General features: G+C 44.5%; 1 protein-coding gene across 2 annotated transcripts in view; it reads left to right on the forward strand.

The window, feature by feature from the left end:
• Positions 1 to 21,099, forward strand: part of polg (polymerase (DNA directed), gamma) — a 30,834-nt gene that overhangs the window by 1,044 nt on the left and 8,691 nt on the right. For both annotated transcript variants that reach the window (XM_067971401.1, XM_067971402.1), the window contains exons 3-17: positions 959 to 1,569; positions 2,243 to 2,438; positions 3,659 to 3,826; positions 5,300 to 5,446; positions 7,724 to 7,803; positions 8,662 to 8,844; positions 9,555 to 9,697; positions 11,331 to 11,454; positions 12,000 to 12,224; positions 13,105 to 13,222; positions 14,279 to 14,365; positions 15,397 to 15,516; positions 18,289 to 18,449; positions 19,552 to 19,605; positions 20,085 to 20,202. In XM_067971401.1, the coding sequence (XP_067827502.1) occupies positions 980 to 1,569; positions 2,243 to 2,438; positions 3,659 to 3,826; positions 5,300 to 5,446; positions 7,724 to 7,803; positions 8,662 to 8,844; positions 9,555 to 9,697; positions 11,331 to 11,454; positions 12,000 to 12,224; positions 13,105 to 13,222; positions 14,279 to 14,365; positions 15,397 to 15,516; positions 18,289 to 18,449; positions 19,552 to 19,605; positions 20,085 to 20,202 (2,514 nt within the window). In that variant the 5' untranslated portion in view covers positions 959 to 979. The remainder of the gene's footprint in view (positions 1 to 958; positions 1,570 to 2,242; positions 2,439 to 3,658; positions 3,827 to 5,299; positions 5,447 to 7,723; positions 7,804 to 8,661; positions 8,845 to 9,554; positions 9,698 to 11,330; positions 11,455 to 11,999; positions 12,225 to 13,104; positions 13,223 to 14,278; positions 14,366 to 15,396; positions 15,517 to 18,288; positions 18,450 to 19,551; positions 19,606 to 20,084; positions 20,203 to 21,099) is intronic.

The raw sequence follows: 21,099 nt of genomic DNA on the forward strand, positions 1-21,099 counted from the left end.
CCAGTTGCAGAAGACCAGTTCCCTATAGTACTCTATAACTGGCCCATAGATGCTGCTTGAGGGCAACCCAGGTTGAGTCATCGTCCCTCACTCTGTGTGGGGAAACCGGCAGTATCTAATCGTGGGTGTGGATGATAGGAACATAGGTAATTGTAAACAATTTTACAACACCAAGTTATAGTCCAGCAATTTTATTTTAAATTCACAAGCTTTCGGAGGCTTCCTCCTTCCTCAGGTTCACCAATTGTAAAATTGTTTACAATTGTCAACCCCAGTCCATCACCGGCATCTCCACATCATTAGGAACATAGGTAGGAAGAGGAGTAGGCCATTCAGCCCTTCAAGCCTGTTTCGTCATTCATGGCTGATCTGTATCTTAACTCCATCGACCCGCCTTGGTTCCATTACCCTTAATACCTTTGCCTAACAAAAATCTATCAATCTTAGTTAACCCCATCCCCCAGGCTCAACAGCGTTTTGTGTGAAGAAGTGCTTCCAGACATCACCCCCTGAACAGCCTAGTTCTAATTTTAAGGTTATGCCCCCTTGTTCTGATTCCACATCCATTCCACAAAAAAGTTCAAAGCAACAGTGAATCTGTTCAAACTATGATAAGGGACATCACCTGGACTAGATGGGGGTAGCATCTAATCAGTGGAGTTAAGCTGGTGGTCTTTAAGTGCGCTGTCAGGTCAGTACAGGTGCCATTAATAATTAATCATAGTTATTATTTTTAATTCTATCTTTTCCTCCACGTAATGGTGACTGGGGGGGGGGGGGAAATGCCTAAAGATTATTCCAACTACAGGCCAATCAAACAGCAAGTGTAGCAACGAGCCAAAGCATTTTGGTAATTTTCTGGTTTTATTTTGTTTTTATCCATTTCATTTGAGAATGGAATGATGTGAAGAGTAAAAACCTGTTTACCTTCCTCCTTTTCCCATTTCTTGCACCGTAGGAATGATGAGAGAGGGATAGAATGAACCATCTGTTATTGAAGAGGACGCTACTGGCAGCATTACTCCCAAAATGGAGGGTCACCTTAACAAGATGGGCCAACACCTCCACTGCAAGCTCCAACTCGAGGGAGAGTACCGATCATGGAAAAACTCAGGTCCGTATGAATCCGTTAAATATCCAGATGCTGTCCAGTGGTCTCCACCAACAGATCTTCGGCGATATCCAGGTTGAATACTTGGAGGAGGCAGTCCAGAAGAGTATTGAGCACCTCAAATGTCACGACCTCTGGGACAAGGAAACCTCCATACTTCCCGACGTGGAATTGCAACTGCCCAAGATGTACGGCAGCAACATTGATGAGCATTTTCGTATTCTTGCTCAGAAGCAAAGTTTCCCTTACTTGGAGGCAGCCAATGATCTCCTGCAGAGTGATCTCCCAGAGATGCCCTCTGAGTGGACCTGGGCAGTTGGCTGGACAAAGTATGGTCTGGATGGACAAACAGAGCCTGTGGACTTTCCTGATGACAAGGCACTGGTGTTTGATGTGGAGGTGTGCATATCTGAGGGCCAATGCCCAACTTTAGCTGTAGCTGTCTCTCCAAGTGCCTGGTAAGAACTTAGTCATAAATGAGAGAGGGAGGAATTTTATGCTCAGTGCTAGGGTATGAAACCTTTTTCTATTTTGTGCACCCAGTGATAACAACAAGCACTCCTTGGGAGGCACATCACTAGTTAGATACAGAGTAAAGCTCTATAACTTCCAGCCTTGAAGGGCTTCATGTCATGACCTCTTGCAGTTTCATTGCCAATTTAGTGCTACTTTGAATCCTGTTTTGCACAGTGGGCCCATGCCCACTAGGAACTAGGAACTAGATTGAGACTGCCCAAGTCATTCACATTGGACCCAGTAGACAGAGAAGACTTTCATCCTATCAATATGGGTTTGATTAGAAATCAGGATCTATAGATTAAAGGTCCATCTGCTACCACCCACTTATTTGGAACCCAGAATCAGCCAGGATTCCTGTTAGCCAATGACCACTACCAGAAACTGTGGGTGGGTGATCATATTCAAATGTGATGCCCACAGTGGTCAAATGCCTAGACTTGTAATTGAAGAAAGGACATTTGGTGGAAGTGCTAGACTGCGGGCAGTGCCCATGGAATTGTACCCCAGCAAGAGTCAGCATCTTGAGAGGAGGGGAAAGTGGTCTCAACTTGTGATGTGTGAAGCTGTCTTGCTTTCAGATTGGATTCTGTATAAGCCTTATCTACTCCTCAGGTATTCCTGGTGCAGTAAGCGTCTCATCGAGAAGCGTTACACCTGGTCCAGTCAGCTGGTCCTGGCCGACCTAATTCCCCTGGAGACATCTGCAAACTCCACCCGTCCATCGATAGGCGAATGGCCAGAGAGGCTGGTCATTGGCCACAATGTCAGCTATGACAGAGCAAGGGTCAAGGAGCAATACCTGATGAAGGTGAGTCAGCTAATTGATAAATGTTCTTCTCCAACAAAACTGTTGCCGAATTTCCAGCACCTTTTGTCAAAGGCATCTTCAGAATGAGATGTTGATGGCAGAAGATACAGGAAGGATTCTTGCCACTGTTACCATCTCATGGAGGATATAAATATGCTGCCTAGGCTAGGGAAGGTCCCAGGATTGATCTCGGATTGTCCCGAGCTGATCTCAGTCATGGATACGGGTACGCCAACTGGTCGGGAGGGGAAGAAAATCAACCTGGGTTGCTGCTCCTGATCGCTATGTAGTGACTGCTACTGGAACGTATGTGGGTGTCAGGTGAGGACAGGATCGGGATCAGCTGTGAAGTTCTTTATGGTTCAGTAGCTTGTCATAACTTATTAATAATGGCCACCTGGGCAAGCTTCCAGCGAGTGCCCTGCAGCCGTGGAATAATAAAAGATCCCGTGCTATTAAAAAGCTTGAAAATTGGTAGGAAAAGATAATTTTTAAAAAATAATAAAAAAGTAGAAAGGAGATATAGGATGAAAGATTTAATTTTTGTTACTAGTCGATCTCCTGTAGCATTGCATGTGGAGAGTCAAGACAAGAGTAGCGTTAGGTGGGAGGCGGGGAATAATTCGATCAGGGCACACAGATGTGTTTTAGTCCCCATTTTAAAGCCATCAACTCTCCTTATTTTTATATAATAGTTTGCAATTTTTGTTATTGCTTACGATTAAATTGAAGAACAGTTGGGAAGCAAAGAAGTAGAGTTGATTGGAACAAAGAAGTTTCTCTGCAGTACAAGCTGAGCAGCTCAAGTACTACAACGACACCATTGGCGGGAGGGTATAATTACATTGAGTAGTTTACATCGGCAGGTTCCATTATAAATGTGGATATAGGAATTTATAATAGTAAAAGCTGACACAAAAGTGACAAAAACGTGACCAGAAGAAGTATGGTTTTGTAATTAGGAAATCCATTGGATGTAAGGTTTTTAATGCATTATAGATGAACTCAGCTCACAATTGAAGTGAGAGGAATAGTGGACTAACTAACAGAATCTCCTCAGATTCACACACTTTCCTTCCTTCTCTCCCCCTCGCTCCCTATCAGAATTTTTTTTTAATTAAGAAATTTGGTCACTTTTTTTGCCCTTTCTGTGCGACTATGCCCAGGATTGGTGTCCGACTGCTCACAGAACCTGAACTGCATCCACTCTGTATCTGCAGGGGACAAGGTTGCGTTTTCTGGACACGATGAGCTTGCACATGGCTATTTCTGGTCTGACTGGCTTCCAGCGCAGCCTCTGGATGGCAAATAAGAAAGGGAAGAGGAGGGGTCTGGAAGAAGTAAAACAGCACATCAAACGGACCACCAACAAGCCCAGAGGTCCAGGGGTAAGTGCCGCAAAATAACCTCATATTACTCGACTTCAAAATAAAGACGTAAAAATATTCAAAATTTGGAGTACGGACAGTGAAAGGAAAAGAAAACACAAGTGACTTCAATCCCAGTGTCACACCAAAAACGGAGCCATACCTGGGGGAAACTGGTGTGTACCAGGACACTGTACAGCCATCCATATTCTCTGTCCGTAGTTGAGAGTATTTTTACCCTCTGTGCCTCCCAGGTGACACGCCTCACCTCCAATAAGTTTTCCTGACTTGTTCTACTTTATATCTTTATAGAGGAATATTTAAGTAAGTTTCTGCCCTTTATGGAGTTTTTTTTAGGTACATTTTCCCCTATATTTGTGTAATTTTTATCTTCATTCAGATGGCAGATATGTGCCTACTGCAAGCTGCTGTCAGTGCCCCCTTGATGGAAGTGCCAGGAGCCACCCAGGTGTTGCCCGCTTCTCCCCGCTGGAGATGCCACAGCCTCCATTGCCACCTTCACACTCAACAGGGCTCAGAGTGAACACTGCCTGCGTCCATGCTCGGTGGCACGAAGCATTTCATCACCTCAGTCGATGTTACATTCAGATTAGACAGTAATTTAAAATGCGCGTGCCTCTGGGGTGGGTGGGAAACACATATTACCAGGAGATAAACACTAACTCCGTTTCCACTGCCGTAAAGAGCATTCTGAGGAGGAGCATCAGTACAATACATGAGTTCAAGGTCCAGAGCCAGTGTTCCATCATGGCAGACCCTGAGACTCCTGGGTCTTTTGCTAAGTGTCCTCGATGAGGTGAGGCAGCTTCAGGGACTTTATAATCCAGTGTGTTTTGTGCCTGTAAGTTGGGGAGGAGGAGCTACCTGCACATTGACGTACAATATAAATGGGGGTTGGACAGTCTGATTTGATTAATTGATATAGGAACATAGGAACAGGAGTAGGCCATTCAGCCCCTCGTGCCTGCTCCGCCATTTGATAAGATTATGGCTGATCTGTGATCTAGCTCCATATATCTGCCTTTGGCCCATATCCCTTAATACCTTTGGTTGCCAAAAAGCTATCTATCTCACATTTAAATTTAGCAATTGAGCTAGTATCAATTGCCGTTTGCGGAAGAGAGTTCCAAACTTCTACCACCCTTTGTGTGTAGAAATGTTTTCTAATCTCACTCCTGAAAGGTCTGGCTCTAATTTTTAGACTGTGCCCCCTACTCCTAGAATCCCCAACCAGCGGAAATAGTTTCTCTCTCTATCCGCCCTATCTGTTCCCCTTAATATCTTATAAACTTCGATCAGATCACCCCTTAACCTTCGAAACTCTAGAGAATACAACCTTAATATCCATTGACCCTGTGTGTTTCTAGCCCCTGTTATCAGTGGGCTTGAAGGTACAGTGGGATTCATTATTAAATATTGGATCTGAAACAGACGCATTTGCTGGAGGCCACATTTGTACTGTTCTTGTTGCAGATTGGAGCCTGGGACTGGGTGAACATCAGCAGTATCAATAACTTGGCCGACGTCCATGCACTCTATGTAGGGGGAGAACCTCTCGAGAAGGAAGCTCGCGAGGTTTTCATCAAAGGCACCATGAAGGATGTTCGGGAGAAATTCCAGGTAAAAGAACAAAGTAGACCACTGATTACTGTGACACTTTATAGAGTAATATGTACAGTAGCAAAGAATCCAAAAACGTTACGCTATTTTGTTGTTTCTTTTTAAAATATACAATATATTAAAAATTTGTGACATAGGAATTATAAATCCCTGTGTCTCAGTTTGTAATGGAAACTGTCCCTTAGGTGTCAGCCTTTGCTCGGTGGTAGCACTTTCACCTCTGAGTCAAAAGATCATAGGTTCAAATCCCACTCCAGAGCCTTAAGCACATGATCTAGACTGTTACTTCAGTGCAGTACTGAGGGAGTGCTGCACTGTTGGAGGTGTCATCTTTGGATGTGCTATTAAACAGAGGCCCAGTCTGCCCTCTTTGGTGGACATATAAGATCCCATGGCATTATTCGAAGAAGAGCAGGCTGGCCAACATTTATCCCTCAACCAACACTTAAAACAGACAGTCTGTTCATTTATTTCATTGCTTAGTCCCACAAATGGCTGCCGCATTTCCTGAATTAAAACAGTGACTACACTTCAAAAGTACTTCATTGGCTGTAAAGCGCGTTTGGATGTCCTGAGGTCGTGAGGTGCTATATTTCTTTCTATGCAAACTTGTCATGCTGAAATTACATCTGCTTGCCTATGGTGTCGTTATAGCTTCTCAGCCTGTACTGCAGAGAAATTCCTGTGCTACAACCAACTATACTACTCAGTGCTATATTGGTCCAATTATCCCCTGCCCTCTAAACTGGTTTCACTTGAAGACCAGACTTGGTCTTGACTCCACAGGAGATTGATTTAGTATAATTTAAAACCATTTATTAAAGATTGAGGAAACTTGTAATCTTCAGCCATGAAGGAGACATCTAAGAGGTGATCCTATTTGAGCTAGTTAATGGTATGAAAAAGTAAACCCAGAATATTACTTTAAAGTAAATTGCGTGAGTAGAGCAAGTGGACACAGGTTCTTAACCAGTAAAAGGCAGATTTAGGGTTGATATCAGGAGTTCCTCACACAAAGAGTGATCAATGCATGGAATGGACTATTGGAGTGGATACAAAAACCCTGGAATCATTTAAGAACCAATTGGATGCTGCAATGGGGAGAATTTTAGGGGTGGATGAACTAATTAGCCAAATGGCCGCCTTCATCTATAATTATCTTATGATGCTATCTTAATTTATTTCAGGTTAAAATATGTCCAGCTGCCCTATAATTGCAAACATACCCAAGTATGTTCACAGTTGTCTTAGGTCAATAATTATAGGGTATCCCCTTCACGGAAGAGTGCTTGTTTGGCAGAACTTTATTCATTCGTACATAAACACACAGAAATAAATGTGAAGATTGCATCAGTTTGCATTATGGTGTCACTTGACTTGATGAACATTATGCACTGTTCTCTGCACACCTGCCATGGACTGTGAATGCTGCTTCGAGGCCATTTGACTGTAGAGCACTTATAGTCGTTGTCAGGTTTTCTCCTTCCCAAAGAACAACAGATCTCGCCGTACTGAGGCACTGTACATAACACACCTGTCTGAGAACCAACAGAAACTCCCCCCACTGTAACTGGGCGTGATTGAGAGACGGATATCTTGAAACTTAAGCCCGTCGCCCTCTGCGCTGGTAGTGTATCCTCTGCTGATTATAGTTTCCAAGAGCCTGTTTTTAGAAAAGCTTTGAGTTCTAGGGCTGCCTTGGAAAACTGTAACCAATCACAGAGCACTGTGACTGATGCCTTGTTAGCTTGGCTTAGTAGGTATCCCTCTCTCCTGAGTCCAAAGGTTGTGGGTTGGCTCCTCACTCCAGGACTGGAGCACATAATCTAGGATGATGCTTTGTTGCAGTGCTGCATTGTCTGAGCTGCTGGCCTTCGAATGAGATGTCAAACAGAGGCCTTGTTTGCCTGTTCAGATGAATGTTAATGATCCCTTGGCATTAAGAGCAGGGAGTTTTGCTAGTGTTTTGACCAACATTTCTTCCTCAATCAACAGATTAACTGGGAATTTATCTTTTTGCCTATAACAAAAGCTACTGAACTTCAAAATCATTAGTTGAAGTGCTTTGACTGAGATATGATAAACAATTATATAAATTTAATTTTTTTGTTTGTTTGTGGAGGAATCCGTGGCTCAAATGACCTGTTCTCTCAGCTAAAGCAGGGTGTCCAGAGCAGAAAGTTCCCTTGAGAAGTATCCAGAATTGCTTAATGTTTAATACCTCATTTTGTGCTTAATATTCAAATACGTTTTCTGCTTTTATTCTATTGATGACAGGACATGATGCGATACTGTGCGCTTGACGTTAAGGCTACGTATGAGGTCTTTTGCGAGGAGCTTCCACTCTTTATAGAAAGGTGAGTCATCTTTTCTCAAAGACTGATCCCATCTTTGTTTCTTTTTTTGACTGTCAGCCAGAGTTGGCCAGTCACTGGGCAATAGCAACTGCATCACCTGACCTTCCTATGTAAAGTCTTCTGCTCAAACAGTTGAACGACAATGCTACCAAAAATAACACTATAAGCACCGCCTAGTATGGTGCTGAGCCACATGTACACAGACCCAAAAGGTCCTAGACTCAATCACCAGTCAATGCTAGCTAATTTCAGCAGGATTTTGTTAGAGGTGTTCCATTAGCCCCTGTGACCCTGAGCTAGGAAGGGGAAATATTGGCCAAGCACTGTGCAGTGACCCACTGCTGGAAAGTGCATGTGTTTGGACAACAAGTGAGGACAGAATTGGACTTGGCTGTGATTTTTTTTTCCCCCCCATTTTTGAATAGACTGCCAACATTACCTGTCAAGGATCACATTTGGGGCCCGTAGAACTGTAACCTTCAGAGTTTGGGGGGTGGCGGCGATATCACAAAGATATGGGTTGCTGCACGCTGAATCTGAAAAGAGAGGCCTGTTTACCTCATTACTATCTGGTGCAGTTGCTGTCCATCTCCTACATACTTTGCCATTCAAGTGGATTGCTGGTGTAGACAGGGTGGTCTCCCCTTGCTCAGTAGATTTACTATTCATTGAGATGGGCGTAACTCCTTTCCTTGTTCCAGGGCTTTTCCCTGGCAATCCAGTTAATGAGTAAACATGACCCATAGCTGGAGACGTCACTAGCTAGAGTTCTGAAGAGAATTGAAGGGTGCTGCTTCCTCGCTGTGCAGTTGGACTTGTTCTGCACTACACAAAAACTGGCTTTTCCTTTCTAATTAGGTGCCCACACCCGGTGACCTTTGCTGGCATGCTGGAGATGGGGCAGTGTTACCTTCCCATAAACCACAACTGGCAGCGTTACCAAGATGAGGCGCAGGGTACGTATGATGAGCTACAACGGGAGATGAAGAAGTCGCTTATGAACCTGGCCAACGATGCCTGCCAGCTACTCAACAATGAAAGGTGGGTTACTTTATTTTTTTAATTTACTTGCCAGAGCCTCCCCCAGTAAATCTGGACTCTATAGTGTCAGAGCACATAATCTAGGCTGACACGTTTCAGTGCAGCACTGAGGGGAGTGCTCCGTTATCGGAGGTGTCGTTGTTCAGATGAGATGTTAAACTGAGGCTGCGTCTGTCTGTTTAGGTGAACATAAAAATCCCTTGGTATTGTTTGAAGAGGCGCCTCACAGGGAGCACTCCCCGTGCCTTGGCCGACCTTCCTCCCTCAATCAATGCAGCCAGACAGATGAACTGGTCATTCAGACCACTGGGACTTTGCAGTTACAGAATGACATTTGGCTACATAACAGCAATCACTGCACGTCAAAGTAATTCATTGTGAACCCACAACCTTCTAACTCGGAGTACAATAAGAATTACCATCCTTCCTTTTCTGCGGTTTATTTACATTTGTCAACTAGTGGGAGCTGCTTCCTAATGCAGTAAATACTGACGTGGCGTTCAAAGAGGAATTGAATTGATCCCTGACTCATCAAGAAATAGCGAAATGTGTTTCACTTTGAGGTCAAAGGTTACAAAATTGGTCAGACTGGGAGACCTGATGACTGATCGAGCTGGGTGGTCCTTTCTCGTTGCTGTATTTGTATGGCTGACAAGTGAGGCAAGTGTTGCACTCATTATGCACCTATTCTGTGTCCCCCTGATTTTCAGGTACAAAGATGATCCCTGGTTGTGGGACCTCGAATGGGATACCCAGGAGTTTAAACAGAAGAAGAACACGAAGAAAAAGAAAAAAGAATTGATTAGCAGCAGTGAAGTTGCAGATTGTACCTCAGCGGGGGATTTTGAGGAAGGTCAGATAAATGGAAGTTATTGTTTACATTTGTATGACATTTCTGTCCGCTACCCAGGTAAAAGGCTATGGCCCACAATGCAACCGTGAAGATAAGGTAATCGTGGTTAGGCGACCCCCAAGCTTGGCTGTTAAACTAGGCTTTAGCGACTATGGGTGTGAAGTGTTCATTCAGTGTAGACTGCACCGCAATGATGGAATTTGAGGATGGTCAGATAGTGACTGTGGGTGAGGAGGCTCTTCTCTGCTTATCCTTCTCCTCTGCTGGGAAAGGCTCAAACAAAATGTGGCTGTGTTGTTGGTTTTATCAAGGTGGTCAAAATTCCAGTGCCAAAATTGAAGTTTTGCTCCTGTGACATCATAAATGGAGGCCACTGCCACGTTCATTATGTCACTGGAGCAGAATGTGATGATGTCATATCCGGGCTGTTCTTTTCTAAATAGCTACACACAAGCCATCTTTAACCACCATTTCAAAGCATAAAGCACCAGCAAGGGAGGAATTTTCCTCTCTCTCTCCTCCTAAGCTCCGAGTACCCCATTCTACCCACTCTTCCTCCGCCTTGCATCCCCACTGTGTTGAAATTAAGTCTCATCGCACCATCTCCTAGTCTCGCGCTTTCACGGGACCAGAAAACTTACCTCTCTTAATATTCCCTTCTTCCTACAATCAAAAGACTTTTAAAACCCAAGCTTGGGGTTGCCTAACCACTATTACCTTATCTTCACGGTTGCATTGTGGGCCATGGCCTATTACCTGGGTGACAACGTAAATTAGGAATCAAGCTTTTAGTCACCCGTCCTAATATCTCCCTCCTTGGCTCGGATTCAGTTTTTGTCTGATTACGCTCCCGTGAAGCGCCTTGGGACATTTTACTACATTAAAGGCACTATGTAAATGCAAGTTGTTGTTGAATTGTTGAATGATTTACTTGAATATGCAGACCCTTTAAATGTATTCAGTGTATGTCTGCAACTGATGACTAGGAGGATTTGTTCATCCACAGGCTCTGTATTTTCTTGTTAGTACAATGCACTTGTGTCGCTCGGTAACTGGATGTGATATAATTAGAGTACGCTGTTGGGATGGAATTTGATCTGTTGGTGGGTTAGATCTTTGTAACAGTTGCGTGATTTAAAGTGCCAGTCTTGGCTCAGTGGTAACACTCTTGCCTCTGAGTCAGAAGATCGTGGGTTCAAGCCCTATTCCAGAGACTTGAGCACAATGTCGAAGATGTTGTCAGATGAGGCATTAAACAAAGGCCCAGTCTGCCTTCAGGTGGATGTAAATTCCCATGACACTGTTCAAAGAAGAGCAGGGGATTCCTCCCAATGTCTTTGCCAACGTTTATCCCTCAACCATCGTCACTGAAACAGATTGTCTGATCATTATCCCATTGCTGTCTATGGGATTTTGCAGTGTGCAAATTTGCCGTCGCATTTCCCTACACTCCAACAGTGACTGCACTTCAAAAGTACCTCATTGGCTGAGGTTGTGAAAGGCGCTATATAAATGAAAGTTTGTTTTTTCTTACTGTTTGCTCATGGAACATACTGCCTCCCTTCAGCCTTGCTGCATCCTACTGCTCATTGTCTGGGGTCTCTTTTCTGATACTGTAGTTATATTCTTGCAGATCCAGGACCTCCCTCAGAAGAAGAGGAGATGAAGGCTCCTGAGAGAAGCGCCCTCCTGGATAACCTGCAAGACACAGTCAGTCTTCTTCCAAAGAGGAGACAGCACCTACCAGGCCATCCAGGGTCAGTGGGCTACATTCAAAAATAAACGTGTTCAGTGGCTCCGCTGATGGCTCAATGTATTTCTAAGCCATAATGACCGGGGAAATGACGGGTTCCATCCCCAGTCTGTGTTGAGTTAGCCGACCTTGGACGTTGTGGTTGTAGGGGCACTCTAATCTGTGTCCATGTCCATGGATTAGGGAGGGGAAAAACCAGCCAGGGTTCCTGCTCCTGACTATTAATCACTGACCTTTGCTGGAAAGTGCATGTGTGTGGAAATCGGATGAAGAGAGGGTCCCACCTGGCTGTGATGCCTACTGACACTCATTTGTTTAGGCTCACACATGAAGAATGACCACTTTGGCAAGGCAACAGACAATTATTGTACCCATAAAATTCTAACTCCGCATGAGGGACCATTGAAAATTGTGTTGAAGACTAAATTTGATCAGATTAAGGCTGAGGATTATAGTTAGCTAAGGCAAGGTTGATAAACCCAGTCATGAGGTGCCACAGGATACTGCTGATAGAGACTCGTAATCCATTTCCTTGCTGTGCTCTTTTAGATGGTATCGGAAGCTATGTCTGAAGTGGAACGATCCGCAGTGGTTGCCAGGGCCCAGTCTCATTAGTCTCCAGATGAGGGTCACTCCGAAGCTGATGCGCTTGACCTGGGATGGATTCCCACTGCACTATTCAGAGAGCCATGGGTGGGGCTACCTGGTCCCTGGAAGAAAGGACAACCTACGAACTAACCCCAATGACACAGATGCACCTTCCTGTCCATACAAGTAAGTAAAATCTTTCTTATCCATACAAGTAATATGATGTGGAGATGCCGGTGATGGACTGGGGTGGACAAATGTAAGGAATCTTACAACACCAGGTTATAGTCCAACAAATTTATTTTAAAATCACAAGCTTTCGGAGATTATCCCCTTCGTCAGGTGACGAAGGGGATAATCTCCGAAAGCTTGTGATTTTAAAATAAATTTGTTGGACTATAACCTGGTGTTGTAAGATTCCTTATACAAGTAATAAGCAGCCTCCTGTCTGACTGTAGTATATTGGACAGTCAGATGACTGTTATTTCTGTTATTAGAGGGTTTTGAATTTAGTTACTTCTTGGCCTGTATGGATGTATCCAGAATCTGGATTCTGGAGGCATTTCCCAGGACTCCCCTGATGGCCTAGCAGCACCAATCAGTGTGGTACTGAGCCATAAAGTCCAAAACAGTCCAATTTCATCGAGTCTGTGCAGAATTAGCTGATCTAAATGGCCCAGGGCCAGGGAGGGGTAAAATTAGCCAGGGCTCTTGCCTTTGATGTATATACAATAACTCCAGTCTAGGCTCATAGTGATTTGCATGAGGAGGAAACTCAAAAATTTCCAAACAGTTGGTCCTGTCTGCAGGCTTTAAAGCCCATTAACTGCCTTTTAAAACAGTAGTTAGCATATCCGTACATAACTTAGACTTGGGCATTTTTGGGCAGTCCTCCATGATGGTGCAAGATGTGACAAAGAATCCCAACCAGAACATTAATCTTGTCTTTTTCTCTTTCAAATGCTGACGAACCTGCTGTTCGTTTTCAGCATTTTCTGTTTTATTTCAGATGTCCAGCGATAGCGGGTTTTGCTTTCTGTCTCAGTCTTTGCTCTTTCTTTGTCAGAACCATTGAGATGTTACACAGAGAGCACTGCAATAAGAAAGGGAAAGAACAAGCTGAACCACTGGAGACGTCACTCAATGATGAGTTCATGCTGACAGAGGATCGTATGTGGCAAATGGTGAGAGGGAAAAAAAATCAATTAAAATGGTTGCGATGTATAATTTCATCCTTTCTGTGTCATGCAAACATATGATCACACACAAACATTGGACAAGAAAAGACCAGCTGGTCCATCTAGCTGTTGTGGTGCCTTATGCATCAGGTCAAAGAGACTTCCTATCCCCAAGGTGCCACTTTAGGTAATGGTATCAAGGGATATGGAGCTAAGGCAGGTAAATGGAGTTGAGGTATAGATCAGCCATGATCTAATTGAATGGCGGAGCAGGTTCGAGGGGCTAAATGGCCTACTCCTGTTCCTATGTAGTCTCCTGGGAGAGGCAAAAAAACAGATCAAAAGCCCAAGGCCAATTTCGGAGTGTCATAATAAACTATTCCACATTTTCTACACAAAACTAAAACTGTAAATGTAAGGTTTAAAAAACACCAGGTCCAATCGCTATTCCATGCTGAGTTAGTTGATCTCAGTTGGGGCAATAGTAAGTACTTCATAATTAGCCTCTGTCCCTGGGCCCAGGATAAAACAAAGCAGCTTGGGTTCCCACTCCTGATCGTTATCTAATGATCCTGTTGGAAAGTGCACGTGTGGGGTTTAGATGAAGACAGGGTCAGTGCTCAGCTACGATGACCTCCATGGTCAAAAAGCCCAGTAACATTCACCATCTAGACTCTCACTTGAAGAATGACAATTTGGACAAGGTACCAAAGGGAGAACAGCAATTGTAGGACTGTATTCCAGCAGGAGTGAGTGCTTCCAGGGGAGGAAGGGAAAAAGTAAAATAATAAATTGACATTGTAATAGAATGAACAGGCTGGGGCTCTTTTCTCTAGAAAAGAGAAGGCTGAGGGGGGGTGACTTAATAGAGGTCTTTAAAATTATGAAGGGGTTTGATAGGGTAGATGTAGAGATGATGTTTGCACTTGTTGGGGAGGTTCGTGGAAAATGAACGCGGGGCCAAATGGCCTGTTTCTGTGCTATAAATTCTATGCAATTCAATGTGATGTAAGCAGCAGAATCCCTGGGATTATTTCTGATGAGTTTATCTGTTGCCACCAGGTGGAGGAGCTGAGCAGCTTGGAGACAGAACAAGAAGCTGATTTCCAAAGGTCTGGTAACGGGAGCAGAAAGAAGAATTCTCAGCAGGTGAAGCTCCGAGTCTGTTTCTCCTTTTTAAAAATGTTACGGTATTTTCCTCTCTTTCTTTCCTCATTCTGAAAGGGCTTAGAGTGGGTGAGGACATCAGCAACTGGCACTATCTCACCCTGTGACTTTCGGCCTCTATGGGAAAGGTCAGGGAGTGTCCGTCTCTGGTTGATTTTATTTGCAGTAGAACTGATGTATCATTTTCCGTGCTGATGGGTTATCTCGTTGGGGCTTGATTGTGCTGCCAGGACCACAGGCAAGATACCTCGGTGAGCAGCAGCATTTGCAGTGCAGCCTATAGGTTTTCAAGCTAGGATCCTCGAGGGGATTCCAGAGGGTCTGTGACATCATTTCAGATTTCTGTTTGGGGCCAGGCGTACTGTGTGATGCAAGCACTGTCTTGAGAATTCTATACCCTTTTTATGTATCTTTATTTATTGAGTTACTAGCAAATTATTTATGTTACTGTACACTAGTTTAAAATAAAATATTTTGATCGCATTGTTTTGGGAAGCTGACCTTATCTTTCTGAAGTTAGGACAGAGGGCCCCCCCCCAAAAGTATCCTGCAATTTGTTTTTTCAGGAAACTCAGTCAAATTTGTAGGTACATTAGCTGTTGCTTGAGACAAAAGGCCCCATCTACCTTCTCACGCTGAGGTACAATTTAAGAAAGGGATCTTTTACATGTGCTTACACTCCACTCACAGTGAGAGTGACATCATCATGCAGGTCTCGCTATGACCTGGTGCTCATCCATCTGCTCACCTATCATGACTGGCTCATTTTGATTCACAATTGTTTTAAAATATTGTAACAGTGCTCACCGGTATATTAGGATATCATGCTGCCCCCCCAACAGATTCATAACACCTCTTGTCTTTCCCCCCACAAATAAAAGTACTCCTTGTGGTGCTTAACCTATCACCCTGCATTGTAAATTGCCATGGTTACTGATTTATTCCACTAGATCAATTGACTTAATTTCCAGTGATGCAGAACTTGCTTATTACAGTCATTACTCTTTTTTTAGAATCAAAATGGGGAGGCACAACCATTTCTTGAGGACAGCTGCCATTTATATCACCACGGCAACGGTCCATACAATGAGGTCAACATACCTGGATGCTGGTTTTTTAAACTTCCACATAAGGTTTGTTATTTTTGGGTTGGTTATATTTCTCGGGTTGGTTATTTTCTGTGCTTACAGTCTCCAACTGTGCTTGGCTATGGGTTTACCTGAAGGGGCAGTCTTGCTTTGCTCCTAGTTTTCTCCCCTTGTCTCCTGAGGGTGTTGAATCTTGCTGGCTTAAGAGTCCACACATACAGACACCCTCTAATACCTCAAGCAACTGCCCATTCATCATGTCTGTCCATGAGCATCAACAGTCAATTCAACTGTGAAGGACATCAACAATGGCATTTTGCATTTATATGGCACCATTAACGTAGGAATACATCCCAAAGCTTTTCACAGAGGCCTAATCAAACAATGGAGATTGAGCCTAAGAAGGAGATATTAGGAGGGATGATCAAAAGCTTGGACAAAGAGGTAGGTTTTAAGGAGGAGAGGCAGATGGAGAGGAAGAGGAGTTTAGCTAGGGAACTCCAGAGCGTGAGGCCTAGGTGGCTGAAGGCACGGTTGATAATAATGCACAAGAGGCCAGAGTCAAAGGAATAGAGTGTTCAGGGGAGGCGTTGTAATGCTGGATAGGGTGAGGCCAGGCCATGAAGGGATTAAAACAGGAGGATGAGAAAATTTGACTGGACTGTAGCCTAGTAGGTCAGCGAGGACAGGGATGATGGGGGAGCAGGACTTGATGCGGGATAGGATACAGCAGCAGAGTTTTGGATGAGCTGAAATTTATGGAGGGTTGAGGATGAGAAGGTGTCCAGGAGAGCATTAAAATAATCCAGTCTGGAGATGACCATGGCATGGATAAAGGTTTCAGTGGTAGATGGGTTGAGGTGGGGGCAGGGATGGAAGTGGGCAGTTTTTATGATGGAGAGGATATGGGGTCAGAAACTCAGCGCGGGGTGAACTGGGAAACAGGTTGCGAATGGTCTGGTTCATCCTGAGTCAGTGGCCAAGGGTGGACTCTGGCAATGGTACGGAATTTGTGGTGGAGACTGAAGGCGATATCTTCGATATTTCCAATGTTTAACTGGCAGAAATTGTGGCTTATCCAAGATTGGATATCAGATAGGCAGTTTGACGACAAAGGCAGTGGAGGGATTTGGGAGAGGTGGTGGAAAGGGTAGAGTTGGGTATCATCAACACAGGTGGAAGCTGAGCCCATGTCTGCTGATGTCGCCAAGGGGCAGCATGCAAATGAGGAAGAGGGGGCAGCTAAGGATGGATCCTTGGGAGACTCTGCAAGCAATGGTGTGGGGGTGGGAAGGAAAGCCAATGCTGGAGATGCTCTAGCTACAATTGTATAGGTGAGTGGAAGTAGCAAGGGCAGTCCTACCAAGCTGGACATTGGAAGAGAGGTCTTGAAGGAGGATTCAACCACATCAAAAGTTGCAGAGGACAAGGAGGGATAATGGTCACAGTCGGAGGGATAATGGTCACAGTCACAGGGAATGTTTGTGACTTGGGGTAGGACCATTTCAGTACTGTGGGAGGGGTGCAAACCTGATTGGAGAGATTCAAACAGGGAGTTGCGGGAGAAATGGGCTAGGATTTGGGAGGTGAAAGCACGTTCAACAACTTTGGAAAAGAAAGGGAGATTGGAGGTGGGACGGTAGTTTGCTATGAGAGAGCGGTCAGTGGTGGGTTCTTTGAGGGATGTGATGACAGCGATCTTGAAAGGGAGGGGGACAGTAACTGAAGAGAAGGAACCATCCACAACATCAGCTAGCATGGGAACCAAGAGGAGCAGTTAGGTGGTCAGCAATTTAGTGGGAAAGGGATCAAGGGAGCAGTAGGTGGGTTTCATGGACGAGATGAGCTCAGGGAGGGCATAGGGGAGATGGGAGAAAAGCTAGAGAGAGATATAGGTTCAAAACTGCGGCGTAGAGGGAGCATATGGGGAGGTTTGGTGTGGTGGACAAGGGACAGGGGGAAGCAGCAGAGGCAGCTGAACGGATGGTCTCAATCTCGGACAAAGAAGTCCATGAGCTCCTCACACTTGTTGGAGATGACAGGGGAGAGGGGCTTAAGGAGATAGTTGTTAGTGGAGAACAGAAGCTGGGGGTTATCTTTGATTTCCAGGATAATGCTTGATATGGTCCAGCCAGATATGGTGACGACTGGGCCAGATATGCTCAAGTCTGCATGGGTGGAGTGACCAAGATAATGAGGAGGTTGGTGAGGTTAGCCCTCAGCGACACACTGGCTGGGAAGGTTGGCAAGAGAGGAGGAGGGTGCAGTTTGTGGGACCTTGTGTGCAAATCAGCTGCTGCATTTACTGATACAACAACAGTGAGGGCATGATCTAATTCATTTTATAGGCAGTACTGTGGGGACATTTGAGAGATTTTAAGTTGCTATATAAACGCAAGTTTTTTCTGCCAGCAGAGGTCACTGGATAGAAATTAGGAGTAGGAACATTGCATAATTTTTACCCTTCCCAATTCAAGACCAACTATAGTACCAAAACTGATGCTTCATCTGACATCAGCTAACTTAGCACATACCTGGGATTGAATATGGAACCTTTCGTATGAATGATTTACTACTAGACTGAATCTTTAACCACTGAACCATCAACACCGTTTGGCAGCAGCTATTCTGCACCCAATGGGTGCGTGTTGAAAAAGCTGCCTGTCCATACTGACAGGGTGGTTTTCCATGACCTCTAGGATTCAAACCTGTGACCTATGAACTTTGTTAGCTGTTTAACATTTTCTCAGTATTGGGATAGAAATAGGTGAAGTGATCAGAAACTGAATGTATGTTCTCTTCCTTTATCTACTTCAGGACGGGAATCAGAACAACGTTGGGAGCCCCTTTGCGAAGGATTTCCTCTCTAAGATGGAAGATGGCACGTTGCAGGCGAGCACCAATGCCACAAATGCAGCCAGAGCGCTGGAAATCAACAAGATGATCTCATTCTGGAGGAACGCTCAGAAAAGAATCAGGTGATGGGTGACTCCACCCCCTGCTTCGTCTCTCGTTTTAACCCTCATTTACTCATTGTCCGCACACACTTCCAACACAAAGGGGTGTGTGCTGTGCAATGCAGGCTGTCTGACTGCAGGGAAGGTGACCCTGTGTTTATCACATTTAGGAAGCTGGTTTTGTAAGTCATGAGCCAAGTTTGATAGTCAATAACCCCAGCCTTGTCCAATTTCTGTCAAATGGTCATTTTCTCTGGTTTGGATTGTTCAGCAAAACGAGTGATGTCAGTGTCAGGGAACAGATCACTGCAATCTGTCAGCATTAAGCAGATCAGGTCAGGTTCAGCACAGATCAGGTCCAGGTGCAGCATTCTCTGTCAGCATCAAGCACTCCCAAGTCATTCCATTTTAGGCAGCCAGTGCTGGCATCAATCACTCCATGGTCAGCTAAAACACAGATGCAGAGTAAAGCTCCATCTACTCTGCATCAACAATGTACCTCAGTCCCAGCTTCCGAAAAAAAAAAAATCACCCCTACTGCACCAATGTCACTTTTTATTTTTTGATTTCCCACATTGGCCATTCTGCAGGTTCTCTGACCAATATTAATAATTAGTCCTGAATTTGGGATAATTATCTGTACAAAGAACTGACCACTACAGAGTAAACTTGTCTGCCTCACCTGAGGCAATTGGGAGGAAAAGTACTTTCCAGTGTCAATCAAGCACCCCCCCCCCTACTGGTGAGGTAGCCACACAGCAGCACCGTTGAGTTACAGATTTCTTTGCCTTAAACATATGACAAAGAAATCACAGTGCTGCATTGGAAATGTTTAATTGCTGAGAAATTGCCAAAATGTCAAAGGGTGCAGTGAATTCCTCCCCCTCACACAGAGTATTACGAACTTTCAGGATCTGTATAAACTTGCTTGCTACGCAGCCCCAGATGTGGTGTTCTTTCTGCAGCACCACACAGCTCCAGTAATGATACCATATGTTGAGTTTCTAGGACCTGGGATTGCAGGGAATGTTAACGTCAGTGTTATCCGTCCCAGTAAACATGTTAACAGCAGGGGGCTGTTAAACTATGTGATGAAATTATGTCAATTTGATTCTTTCTACAGTTCGCAGATGGTTCTGATACTGAAGAAAAGCGAGCTACCTCGAACAGTCATCAGGTGTGTATATTAAATTCTCACCAGTTCTTGGGCTTTTTATCTTGTCGATTTTCTCCCCTCCTCTCCTGAAGACATTGACTCCTTGCTGGGTTATGGTTACTCAAGTGGTCGCCATTCAAATGCCTGCTCTTCATTTGTGAACCTAGACGTTGTCGACCGGCAATTTTACCAGGGAGGCCACCACTGTCGAGCCAGTGATTGTCTCCACCTGACGTGTTCTTTCTTTCTCTCTCTCTCTCTCTCTCTCTCACACACACACACACTTTCCAACTGGGGTCATTGGATAAAGACACAGAACTGAGGTTCCTCCTCATAGCGAGGGAAGGAAAACTGGCTAGGAACTCACTTAAACTAGGAGACACCAGGAGATGGGCCCTCTTGGACAGGAGTAATGCTCTGTGCATTGACTCCCTACAGCTACTGAACATTATTCAAACATTGACCATGTCCTGTTAAATGTTTCACTTTCACAATTGCAGGCATCCTGCCTATGATGAAGAGAACTGTTATGGAGCTATTTTACCACAGGTGATTACTGCTGGCACAGTGACCCGTCGGGCGGTGGAGCCGACCTGGCTAACTGCCAGCAACGCACGGGTACGTGACGGTAACAAAGAATATTAGGAACATGAATTTTTTTCTCTAAACACTGTTGATAACAGGCCATTCCTCACTATCCTTATCTAAAGGAAATTGTTTGATGGGACAGTGTAGAGGGAACTTTCACTCTGCATCTAACCTATGTCGTACCTGACCTGGGGTTACTTAATGCTGACAATAAATGCATGGGAATGCTTTGCATTGATCAGCACCAACAGCCATTGTTAATGAGCCCATGCCCACACAAACAAACACACACACACACACACACACACACACACACACTGACTAACTAACTAACTATACATGTTGAATATTGCAAGAAAAGGTAAACTAGGGTAAAATTCCTATTTTGTTAAAGATGTCAGGGAGCCTGTGATTCAGGTGCCAGTGTTTTGCTGCTGCTCCTGATTAGGTCAGGCTATGCTCCAGCTGGTCAGTGTTGGAAGCCCTTAATTGCATAACAGCCTGAAGAATTAATATGTAAACATCAATTTAAAAAAATGAATAAATTTTCGACATTCCTGAAAACACAAACTTTTGCCGGGTTACAATTCCACAGGCGCCCTCTAGTGCCTGACCCAAGTGGCACATTCTTCATGCGTGAGCCCAGACACTGCAGACACTCGGGGTAATTATGACTTTGTGCAATAGTGTAAAACGGACGATAGCGAATCGGCAGCCCGTTTTACATCTCTCCCATTGACTTCAATGGAAATAAAAATCAGAAGAGGTGTAAAACAGGCTGCAGATTTGCACTCACCCGTTTTACACTATCGCACAAAGACAAAAATACCCCATGAGCATCTACAAACTATTCAAGTGTGTGAGGGGGGAGCGGGCGGGGGAGCATCACAGCCAACCCCAATCTTACTGTCATTTGACAGCCACACA

The sequence above is a fragment of the Heptranchias perlo genome, chromosome 34 (genome assembly GCF_035084215.1).
Source record: "Heptranchias perlo isolate sHepPer1 chromosome 34, sHepPer1.hap1, whole genome shotgun sequence".
NCBI classification, from domain to species: domain Eukaryota; kingdom Metazoa; phylum Chordata; class Chondrichthyes; order Hexanchiformes; family Hexanchidae; genus Heptranchias; species Heptranchias perlo.